The following is a 12,074-nucleotide window of genomic DNA, read 5'->3' on the forward strand; positions in this document are numbered from 1 at the left end:
ACTCAACTCTGACTGGACTGACAAGTAGCTCGTTAACCGGGTCAGCATTAAACACCGTTTCTCCAAGCGGAGGTCGATCTAAGAGCTATCTACGACAGGTAAGATGTTAATTGTTCGAAGCCCTTTTTCGCAGAAGCTCAGCTGAAAAGATCTGCGCCGTTTCTTTAATGTTTGCGGATTCAAATGCGTGTAAAGGCCTGAAAGGTGTGCGTTTTGAACTTACCTTAGCGGAGGGCGAGTTACTCATGATGGCTGTGAGGACCCCCAGGGCATGAACCGTGATGCTGTCCGACCCTTTCTCCAGAACCTGCAGGAGAGCAGGCGATCAGCACACTGCATGACTTCGAAACGTGCACAATCACAAGTCTGCAAGGAAACGAAGCCAAACCGCTACACGGCCCACGACAGGTTCAGCGCATATCTTTTACCAAAGAGAAACAAACATCAAATCGGGATTATTTGTGAAATACGAGAGGAAGGAAACTGCTGAACGGAGTCGAATTAAAGCGAACGGCTGCAGCAGCCACCCAACAACTCCCCTCTTTGGTAATCACAGATAGGTCCCAGCATGCAAAAAAAAAACAAAAAAACTAAGCCAACCATTTAAAAAAAAAAAAAAAAAAAAGGAAAAGAACAAATGAGGCAATCCCAAGATATTGCAGGAAATTAGTCAACATCCAGCTCCAGCACACGAGCCTTTCACACAAACACCAGCGGGCCCAGGGACGAGCAAGAGGAGAAGAAAAAAAAAAAAAGATCTTTTTCATGCACGAACACACAACATGCCCTCCTCGCCCAGTGCTGCCAGCAGGGAATTCAGCCTGTAATCGTGAGGTTGGCGGGCGCATTTAAATGTTGAAAAATAACAAAAAAAAACAACAAAAAAAAATTGGACAAGAAATGGGAGCAAATACAGTGGGTGAGCGGGCTTTGGAGCTAAATGGGACAACGGCGGTTATCATGTCTGGTCTACCTGTTTTATTTACAAACGAGTGCGAGCCAGACTTCCTGCCTACGACTTCCTGTTTAAATGGTTCAGAGAGAGCGGAGAGGGAGGGAAAGAGGGGAGGGGGGGTGGCCGAGTTTCCTGCTGACAGACAGATAGCAACACCACAGTGTGAGGGAGGTGTGTGTGTGTGTGTGTGTGGGGAGGTGATGGGGGGAGTACCTGGTCCACTTCGACATCTGTGAGTAAATGTGCGGTGAGGTCAGACACAACCTCCCGCTCCGGTGTGCGCCTGTTGCTCTGAAAGAGCTTCAGGACATAAAAAATAAAAAAATAAGACACAAACAAACGCACATGGCAGAAAACGAATGCAGGTAAAGGCTGTCGGAGCGAGATGATGGAACGCTTTTCTTTTTCTTTTTTTTTTTCTTCTACTTCCTAAAGCCATGTGGGGAAGCGTGAAGTGGAAACGCTTGTCTGTTTGTGATATTTGCAAGAACCGGAGGAAGGTAAGCAGCGGTAGCACCAGAAGAGGAAATGACATAAAAAACAAAACAAACAAAAAGGGTGACAGACTGATAGAGATGGGCTGATTGATAAAAAAAAAAAAAAAGAGGTCAGATGTAAAGAGGCAGCAGAGAAACGCCTTGGTGACAGACAGGAGGCTCTGACCTTGCTGTTCTGAATGAGTCGGAGGATGTGCTCGAAGCAGTTGTTGTTCAGGAAGATGGCCTGCAGGACCGGCCTGTCGGAGCAGTCGAGGATCTCAGGGACGGCACCTGGGAAAAAAATTAAATCACAGGAGGAAGATTATGTTTTGATTCGAAGACAGGTGAAAGGAAACATTTATTCGCCTCTTAGCCACATCAGCGGCCTTCAGCCTTACTTAGCATCAGGCTCTGGAGCGAGACCAGGCTCTCCTCCCAGCTCTGGCGGTCCTCCTGCTCGCCGCTGAGCGGCCGGTTCCAGTTGAGCAGCTGGAAGTAGCTCTCCAGTATGGCCCGGATCTCCACCTGCCGCTCCACGGGGCTGCTGGAGTGCAGCAGGTGGATCATCGCCGTCAGGCAGCGCAGGGTGAGCCGCGGCAGCCGGGCGCTTTTGGGCTCGGGGCAGATCCGGCAGCACCACACCCGCAGGACGGAGAACAGGTCCTCGACCGACTGGGGGCTGATGGAGAGGAGCCCATTTTTCTGGAAACGGACAAAAAAACATTTTACTGCGTGACCTGGAGCAAGCTGGACGCGGGCGGGGGGTTATGTGAACGGAACTGGCGGCGGACCTTTCCTCCACTGATCACAGCCCCCTGGAGATGAACCAGCCGCAGCGCGAGGAGCTCCGGGATCTTCTCGCTGTCCTGGAGACTGTCTGCGTCGCGAGAGGAGAGCAAAGGTAAACAAAACAGGAAAGGAACGGGGATGTTTTATCGTTTTTGTGAGCGGCATGCTGGGACTGACTCCAGTCCTTCTCTAATAAAAAGATAAATGTGAGAATCACAACAAAAACAAACATAAAAACACGCTGCATTAACAGGCGGCACGCCGATATCCTCCCCCCTCACCGAGGGTCCTGAATCGTGAATGTTTTTAGCTGAAATTAGTGTTTTTCTGGACTGGAACTGAACAGGAAGTGGAAGCAAACCTTAATGATTTTGGGCCAAGATATTTAAGTGGGTGGGAGTGACACTGGAGGAGAACAGAGGGACGTTTTTCAGTCCGACATCTGATCATTTGGTGCAAACTAATTAGGCATTTAATGAGGGTTCAACGGACGACGCAAGCTGAGATCTGTAAAATGTCTTCTCTCCGAGCGAAATAAAGTCATTTTAAGACGGAAGTCAGTAAGTCTGGCAAATAAAAATTAAAAAACAGGTATTTTAAAGGGCTGTTTTTGTATTGTACAAAGGACTACCTGTGCTGTAATTTTTTTTAAATATGACCCTTTTGAATATTACACAGTTACATAAAGAGAAAACCACCATTTTAGTGTCAAGCTTTAGGAGTTCTTTCACTGTAATCACATTTGGACGAGTAAACTTTCCCAATATGACCGTTTTTAGGCTTGAAAAAAACAATTTTTTGTGGCTAAAAGTATTTAAAACACTAAATATTTCCATGACTGGTAATAATACAGACGGTGGGGCGGCTGGTTTACATTTTTGCGTCGCTCAAGTTCCAAGTCATCCAGAGATGAGCCGGACGGAGGGTTTTTCCAAGTTGCGACGGGGGGGTGGGGACAAGAAACTCCAAGTAATAGTGAGCCCCTGCTGAGCCGCAGATGGCTCTCTGACATCGTCGTGTGCATTAAGGAAATGACATTTGGAGACGGAAGAGATAAGGAGATCTGAGCTGATTCTGCATATTTGGCATGCCGATGAGGGGTTAAAAGTCGGAAAATCTCCTGAATGGCGGGAAAAACCCATCCCGGTGATTGGAGATCACCGTTAAAGATTGTTTCCTTTGAGCTCAGCAGGAAAATAAAATCACTCATTAGTAAAAGACGTACAGCTGGTTCGTTACCCTGTGAGATTTTTACTCTAATAAGCCTAAACGTGTGTACTGTAGCAAAAACAAACACCTTAATCTTCTGTGTTTAGGAGGGGAAACATCCCAGCTGTACCTTCTGTCCATTTTAAGCCCAATTTCCAGGATTTAGACATATGAAATGTCAAATATTTGTTTTAATGAGCTGAGCTGGTTCAAAGCAGTTTCCTGACATCCTGACAAACTGATCCTGGGTCAGTTTCTGACCAGGAAATCAAGAGGAAAAACAAAAACTTTGAAGTGGAAAAACAAAAGTGTGGATTTCAGAGGATAAATTGGTTGAAACCTCAGATTGAGGTAAAGCAATTAAAGAACCGAACGCAGAATTAAAACATTTTGACTCCAACAAGCAGATGAAATTGAAGGTCTGACAGCAGCTCGGAGCGGATGGAGCAACCGGAGCTCGGAGCTCGGAGCTCGGAGAGGCCGGAGCAACCGGAGCTCAGAGCTCGGAGAGCCCGGAGCTCAGAGCTCGGAGAGCCCGGAGCTCAGAGCTCGGAGAGGCCGGACCTCGGAGCGGTCGGAGCGCTCCCAGAAAAGCCTCACTAATTGGCGAAGTGTTGCACAAGTGGCTGTTAACATTTCCAATTACAGCTCGTTTATTACAGAATAATCCTCTGAACAGACTTGAAGTTGCTCAAACTGAGATTTCCCACATGCCTCAAAGATTAGAGCCAGGGGTTCTGTAACTACAAACGCGTGCAGATCGAGACCTGATGATCAGAGCTTTTAATCAAAGGGTGAACTGAGACCGGACCAAACCAGAACCTTCATAGATCAACCATAAGTAAGTGTGTGTATGTGCATGTGTTTGTTTGTCTGTTAGCAAAATATCTCATGAACCAGCGGGTGGATTTGAAAGAAACTCCCACAAAGTAATCACATGAACATCTACAAATGATTAATGTTTGGAGTCAGTCTAACTCAAGATGGCCGCCACAGCTAGTCAACACGAGGACGCACAAAACTGGTTCTGACTTGGTCAGCTTTAAACGCAAAGAGCTACACTTCGGTGAGGTTGCAGCTGATATTTGTCCCCATCACATACTCAAATTAGTAAAAGATCGGACAAGGGCTTCGTTTAAAGCTTTGGTGAAAACCACTGGAGTCAGCCGTGTCTGTCTGTTAGTAAAAAATCTCACAAACCACTGGGTTAATTTTATTGAAACTCTCAGGAAGTAATCAGTGGATGAGCATCTACAGCTGATTAAGTTTCAGAGCAAAGCCAAATCAAAACGACCGTCACAGCTAAGAAACCCTAGCAAACGCCAAAATGGCGAAAACTCAGTCAATTTTACAGCTATTTGGGTAAAGTTTGGTGTGGTGGTAGCTGAGAGTCGCTCCCAACATATACTTTGACCGATAAAAGATTGTGTTAGATTTTTGTTTAAAACTTTGCCACGCAAGGCGTCGGACGACGCGCACTCCTTCAAGGAACACTAGTCTCATTTTTTTTTTTTTTATAGAGAAAGAAAGGGAAATGTATGTGTTTGGGCAGTGGCAGGAATGTTTTGATGATTGAGATGTTTAAAGAGCAGCTGAGAGAGGGCGTGTCTCACCATGAAACAGAGCAGGCAACTCTTCTGGCAAGGCCAGCGGGGAGAATTTGTACTTGTTCCTCTCCAGCAGGCTCACCTCCTCCCTGCGAAAACACAAAAGGCCTTGAGTCACCGCCGCGTTTATTAGTCACTGACAGCGCTGCCGCCGCCGCCGCTGATGGTGGCTTGGTCCTGCGAGGCGAGGTGTTACACGTCGCAGAAGGTTGGGCGAGACATTAAAACAAAAGGAAAACAGAAAAAAAAAAAAGCGACACGTCATGATCTGGCAGAGTACGCTAGTGGAAACTACCTCCCACACGGTCTCACACAAACACACACACACACTCACCCCGCCAGGCGCCTCCTCCACGTCTGATAAGGGTCAAAGAGGCTCTCGCAGAGCACGAGTCCGTACTGCACGACCAGCTGCAGGGACGCCCGCTCGCCCTCGTCCTTCTTCAGCTGCACAAACGACAGGTGTTAGGCACACGTTCACCGGCTTCATTAAGGTTTTTTTGTTATTGTTGTTTGTTTTCCAGCATGCCACAGATTCCAACACACTCGTCAGAAAAGGTCAACCACACACCCAGTTTTTTTTTTTTTTTTCCTTTTCAGTCCAGACTAGGCGTTTGGGGTGGGGACGTCACGGTCTCACAGCGCCCGTCTTACCTGCTCCAAGCAGAAGCTCAGAAGCCTGATGGTTTCAAAAACAAAACTGGGGGTCTTTTCGGGATCGATGTTTTCCATATTCCTACGAGGCAAAAACGACGAGAGTTTCAGGAGAACGTGCAGAAAAAGGACAAACACGTTAGAGCTGGAGGAACGTCACACGATCTGAACCGCAGCATTAGAAAATCAGTAAGACTTTATTTTATCTTCCTGTTTGCAGGACAAGCTGGGATGTAAAGCTTTTTTATTTGTGGTGATACAAAAGAAGGAAACGTGCAGTTTAGACGTTTTCCTCTTCATGTCTTGTGTTGAATTTTACGACCTGGGACCCTGACAGCACTGTGCTGCGTCACTGTACCGATAAGAGACACCGTTATAACTAATATTACTCTTAATTTGATGATTAAATACGTTTAGCTGCTCCAATCATAACCAGTCACATAGCAGTAACCGGTAGTAGAATAAAGTAGTGTAGGGTTTAAAAGCCTAAACCTTTCTGGATACTTTTCCATCAGCTCAGGTGACGTAAAGGGAAAGTTTCTGAATTCTGTTTCACGAGTGGAAAATAAAAATGCACCCAATTAAGCCAATTAACCTTAATAAATTCAGAGAATTATTTGGGTCTAGAGCTGTGGATTCATCGTCTAATCCACGTGCGCGGGGGGGCGTGCTCACCTGCAGACGATGATGAAGAACTTGATGAGGAGCAGCGGGTGGGGGGTGCCGCCGTTGTGCTCCGCGGAGGTGGAGAGGTGGAGCGCGCTGTGCCATAGCTGGGTGCTGAGGAACACCAGCACCTCCCTGGGGAGCAGGGGCACCTCCGAGCTGCCCTCCTCCAACCTGTCGGGGCGGGGGCAGAGGTGAGTCACCCGGCGAAGCAGGATCAAAAAAAATATGATAACAAGCACCCACCTCCGAGGCTCCAGCGACTCGACATCGATGAGCCTCTCAAAGGACGCCACGAAGGCCTCCAGCCACTGCTGCAGGTAGCTGACGTCTTTCTGCAGGAAGGAAGGAAAGAAACAAAAAAAACAAAGCTGTGAGACAACAGAAAACTCCACCACAGCCTCAGGCAAACAGGCTGGTCGGTCACACAGCGGGAGAAGACGCCGCAGGTTTGAAAAGAAGAAAAAAAAAAAACAATCAAGCTTTTGTGGCGTGTTTAAGTGTGACAAGCTGCGGCTGAAAAGATGAAAGCTGTTGATCTGTTTTGCTAACAGGATGTTGCACAGAGATGCAGCGCAGAGAGAGGGAGAGGAACACATGAGGCAACTCTTTCCTTTCTCGGCACAGAGTTCACGTCTGAGTTCTGCCAGGATTTCGAGGAGTCTGCCGCTACGCTTCAGTGTGGACGTCTCAACTGTCCCGAAGGGGAGTCTCCTACACGATGGGGTCCTTTTCTTACCCCCCCTTTTTTTTTTTTGTGAGCCACGTGAGGCGCGCGGGGATGTTTATCGTGGCTTCGATCAGCCCCTGCAGCGCGACACATCCTGCCGCTCTGCCCTCCGCAGCGGCGGGTCACAAGACAAACAACTCCCAGCTTTCCGAGCCTGACGAGGCCGAGGGACTCCTGAAGCGAGTCAACAGCTCCGCGTCTCGGAAGGGAAGTTTCCACGAGGGACGTGTTCCCTGACGCACGGCGGCGAGAACAGGCTGATCAGCTGAGCACCCGCAGCCGACCGCTGAGACAGAGGAAGGAGTCGGCGAGGAGGAAGGCGTGAGCTGTTCCGGACAGACTTACTCACGATACGCAAACAACACATGGAACACAGCGCATTCATCTGGTATTTCCCCTAAACCTGCACGTAAACAAGTGACTTAATCCCCCCCTCAATCGTGCAGCTGGTCAGAAACCTTCTGCTCCGAGCTGCACTTGCTGCAGCTCCTGTAAGCGAGAGGGTCGACTGAAACAGAGCAAAAAAGAAAAAGAAGCCCGTCAGGGTACAACGAGTCTTACCAACTGGCCCTGATTTAGCTGCCAGTCCATCTCTCATTGTACGAGCCTGAGCCGGGCGCCAGGTTCCTACGAACCCAGTCTCAGACGAGCCTTCAGCGTAGACCACGGCGGGCAGCGGCCGCACATCCCTCCCCGACCAGCGACTCCAGAAAGTCAAGCGAGCAACCAGGAAGCTGCACTTCGCTCTAAGCGCTCTAGGCGCACTTCCTTCGCACCCGGGGCCTCCTCGTCAAGCCCCCTTCCTCCTCTGGGCGCTCTGCGAGCTGCGAGCGCAAAAGAGGAGGGGCGCTACTGTAAAGAAAAACAAAACAAAACAAAACAAAACAAAACAAAACAAAAACTTCCCACAGCAGCAACAAAGGGCTGGCTTGTGTTTTTTTCTTTTTTTAAATACGACTCACCGACACACTGCAGACTTTTTATTTTTTTTGAGCCACGTGAGAAATAAAAACATCCCTTTACTGCTAAACTAGATTTCCGTCAGGTCATTCTGAAGGATCCCAACGCACCAACACAAATCCACTTCCCCCTTTAAAGCTCACGAGTCATTCAGGACGTAAATCTGGAAGAATCGAAGCTGGAAAAAAAAAGGCTTAAATTTATAACTGCGTAAACTGAGCGAAAAGAGAACCAAAACTGACATAAATGTTGAAGCTGCTGCCAGCGGTTCGTTGAGGTCACCGTGGTAACCGCGCACCTGCGCCTCTAGCGTCCCAACAGCACTCTTAATAAGACAGGCAGACAGAAAAAGGGTACAGGAAAGCAAGTCCCAAACTGCCACTAATGTGCAGAAAAAGACGTCGTTTTCAGCACCGCGCCAAGTTTTATGTGTCTACATGGTTTTCTGTGGGAGATGCAAGTTAAGAAATAACTTCTCCCTTCCAGGTTTGAGCTCAGATCCAGTGGAAGTCAATGAGAGTCTGGATGTGTCTGAACTCTGAGGGGGATTTAAGAGGAAACCACGAGCTCCACGGCTCTCAGAGACGCACTGACTGAAAGAACGTCTGCATTCTGATGTACAAACTGCAAAAGAAGTGGAAAAGCTGCGGAAATAAGAGCCGTTTTTAATGCAAATCTCTTGGAAAGCTTGAAGAGCTCAGACGTTAGGGAGCGCACAGGTTGAACCATCTTTAAACTTTCAAACAATGTTTCTGCTGTGGAAGCTGGGCTGGAAGTTTTCCACTCATTTCACCAAAATCCTACTTGTCGTTTCTGCAAAACGATGTTTTTGCATTTCGTCCACACCCCATAACACGCTGCTTTCCACACCTGCAGAAAAGGCTTGCCGATTAAAGACGAAGGAAAGAAAAAAGAAAAGAAAAAGAAACGCGAGCGATGAGTAATGGAGGTGCTTCAGCTTGCTGACAAACATCTGCTGTCATTTTATGATCTGTTTACTGGACTGAGCTGCAGCTGAAGGAAAATGAAAAGTGGTCGGTTTTAGATCGTTTTACAGGCAACACATGACAGCATTCATTTGTGTGGGATATAAGTTGTCTCATTTTAACGCTTATCCTTTTTATAAACAACACAAATGAAGCTAATTAAAATATTTCACAAACTTGGAAGCTGACAATCTTAAGATGTGCAGATTTCACCCTTATATGCCTGTACTGTCTTGTTTTTTAATATATTATTAAAATTATTAATTATAATCTCTTTTGGGTCCCTTTATTGGCAAGATCTGTTCTGGATGCTAAGGAATTTCACCAATCTTACCGCCACATTTAGCAATAAACTATACTTCCTGAAACGTATAACTGATCATTATGAGAACACAGTATTAAGTCTTTTTGTTTATCCTTATGTGCAAACAACCGGGTTGCAACCAAAACCCATTTATAGAATTGAATTTTCCTGAAAGCGTTCTTAAGAATAATGCTGATTAATCTCACGTATACCCTGGGATTGGACACTTCGATGCATTAACTGGAGGTTTAAATGCAGAGCGCGTCAAAGTGACTGGTTATTTAGCACTGGTTTACAGTTTCTTGGGACGATACGGTTACAAACTAGTGTGAAATTTACACCACCGCCATACACAGGAGTCTGCAAACAACACTTTGTTTTGTTGTCCAGCATCTGGATTGTCTGCCATGTGGGACTTCAGCGGGGAGGGGAAAAAAGACAAGAACACAACATTTATGAAATAAAAGAACCAAACTACATGAATAAAGGAACAATTAAGTTTTGGAGTCACCCCGATTCATTTGACCTCGTCCTTTGAGCTAAGAGGTTCTCCAGATTCTTGAAACCTTCTGATGATGTTATGAACTGTGGATGATGGGATATTTGTAGTCTTCCCAGTTTTCCTTTGAGGAACATCATCCTGAAGTTGTTCCTCTAGTTTCAGACCCAGTTTTCCTCAGACCAGTGAACCTCTGCCCATCTTTACTTCTGACAGATTCAGCGTCTCTAAAATGCTCTTTTTATCCCTGGTCCTCTTACTGAGCTGTTGACAAATAACCTCCAGCTGCTTCTTATTCACACCGCTCACTTCCACAGCCATTTGTTGTCCTTGTACCCACTTCTTTTTTTAGACTTTTGCTTAAAAAAAAAGTACAATTTGTTAAATGAAATGTTTGACATGTTTACTATGTTCCACCATGAATAAAATCCATCCATAACTGCTTTGGAATTGGGGTTGCAAAGAAAATCTTACAACCAGTTTGTAAGAAATCTCACTGACTTTCCTTTTCTTTTTACATTAGCCAAAGCAACGACGACTTGATTAAAGTAAATTGAAAGACAAACGTGTTAAAGCCACGACTAAAAAAGGAAAGCTTCCCAGCGGCCCTGAGGAGCTGGGCCTTATAAAAGCGTGTCATTTATCTCTGTTGTCTCTGCACAGGACCAAGCAGCTGTGCAGCTCCGTGCTGCTTGGCATTCTGCTTGGCTCCGGCCTCCCGCACGACCCGAAAGCAAGGAGCGCTTCCATCTCCCTGGTTCTCGGTGAACAACAGGAGGCTGCGGTTCACGACACGGTGGGGGATCGGGATTCGGTCGCGGGGCTCCGGCCGGTAAATCCCAAAGTGCTTCAAAGTCACGCGAGTCACGGCTGGCGGGGGATAACCGAGGCAAACACACACACACACGAACAGCGAGGGCTCTGGTGTGTCAGAGGAACGGAGAGTAAAGAAGTGTCGTTTGTTGTGTTCCTGCAGCGATCTGAGGGAGGAGGGAGGGTGGGAGGGGGGTTTCACAGCTGTGGGGATGAGCGGCGGCCTGGCTCCTACCCTTAAAGGCTTTAATTAGTCCCCCGAGCGACGGATCACATCACAGCAGAATCACTACCGGTTTTCTGCCAGCCCGAGCTCTCCTGCATCACCGCGAAGTCTTGACGAGGGATGCTTATTTCCTCTTCTTCTTCTGCCATCTGGAAGCTTCAGGCCTGTTTTTTGTCAATTCGCTCCACGTGGTCGAGTTGAGTGAACTTTACTTCAACCAAAGCGATAGGGTTTTTTTTAAAAGCAGAGGCTCATTTAACAGGGTTTTGTTTTTTTTACAGTAACCGACTGGCCTAAAGCAGAATCGACCATCATTATTGACCTTTACTGACACTGTTTGATAAATAAAACATCAACATTAACCAAGACAAGTAGACAGAGTCTGAGTGTGACCCATTTCTAAACTTTACCACTAAAAAGATCCTTCAAAATTGTTAGAGTACATCCATTTTGGTTAAAAATGTTGCATAAAGACACAGACGAAGTCCCGTTTTTAATGATGTAATTGCCTGTGTGTATGTGGAAATGCATTATTGCCCCTCTTCACCTTTTGGTAATAACCAGTAAGGTTGCCTGGTATTAGGATTTGCTAAATTTTTGTCAAAGTTAATGATATTAGTTACGATAAATCCACATTTTTCTTCACTCATCTTTTTTCTCGTCCCGCCATCCTCGACGCTCAACAGATCTCCAGGTCTTTTATATCTCGGCCTTGATTAAATAAATCAAATCAGGGGTATCAAGAGCGGCAAGAGCCCAAGCTGTTCTTTGCAGTACTGATACTGCGAACATTGATACAGAGGTACTGATAAGTTTAGGATATATTGTGCTGCCCTGATAGTTAGGGTTTATTTTCAGTTCCAGGTCAGTTAACAAAATAAATGAATAAATAAATACAGCTATGGTTAGTGAGGAAAATCATGATTACCTTCAGCCTTATAAAAGTGCAGTGAGGAAGATTCCGGACAAACTTGTACAAGTTCGATCAAAATGCTTCATCTCCTTACGTTTCCGCAGACACGACCCGACAGGTTCTGTCAGATCGTGATTAGATCTGATTTTTGTTTTTGGCCTTTACCTGTCGGGCGGCAGCGTGAGCCAAAAATACATCCTGAGAAATGAGATGCGGGGCCCTGAAATAACTCGGGCAAGGCTGATTTGAACCGAAGCGGGAGAAAGACGCGCCGCTGGTATGAG

At 46.6% G+C, this 12,074-nt stretch overlaps 1 protein-coding gene across 4 annotated transcripts in view; it reads right to left on the reverse strand.

Annotated features, from left to right (window-relative positions):
* The window catches only part of nbeal2 (neurobeachin-like 2), a 43,326-nt gene that overhangs the window by 25,304 nt on the left and 5,948 nt on the right, over nucleotides 1-12,074 (reverse strand). For 2 of the 4 annotated variants that reach the window (XM_037980183.1, XM_017426501.3), the window contains 10 exons: nucleotides 6,606-6,694; nucleotides 6,369-6,533; nucleotides 5,694-5,775; nucleotides 5,374-5,486; nucleotides 5,046-5,128; nucleotides 2,226-2,311; nucleotides 1,833-2,136; nucleotides 1,619-1,725; nucleotides 1,169-1,255; nucleotides 224-307 (listed from right to left, as the gene is read on the reverse strand). In XM_037980183.1, the coding sequence (XP_037836111.1) occupies nucleotides 224-307; nucleotides 1,169-1,255; nucleotides 1,619-1,725; nucleotides 1,833-2,136; nucleotides 2,226-2,311; nucleotides 5,046-5,128; nucleotides 5,374-5,486; nucleotides 5,694-5,775; nucleotides 6,369-6,533; nucleotides 6,606-6,694 (1,200 nt within the window). Of the gene's footprint in view, nucleotides 1-223; nucleotides 308-1,168; nucleotides 1,256-1,618; nucleotides 1,726-1,832; nucleotides 2,137-2,225; nucleotides 2,312-5,045; nucleotides 5,129-5,373; nucleotides 5,487-5,693; nucleotides 5,776-6,368; nucleotides 6,534-6,605; nucleotides 6,695-7,650; nucleotides 10,156-12,074 lie in introns of those variants that run through there. The other 2 variants (XM_017426502.3, XM_017426503.3) reach the window with 2 other exon arrangements.

Source organism: Kryptolebias marmoratus, linkage group LG16, assembly GCF_001649575.2.
Source record: "Kryptolebias marmoratus isolate JLee-2015 linkage group LG16, ASM164957v2, whole genome shotgun sequence".
In the NCBI taxonomy this organism is placed as follows: domain Eukaryota; kingdom Metazoa; phylum Chordata; class Actinopteri; order Cyprinodontiformes; family Rivulidae; genus Kryptolebias; species Kryptolebias marmoratus.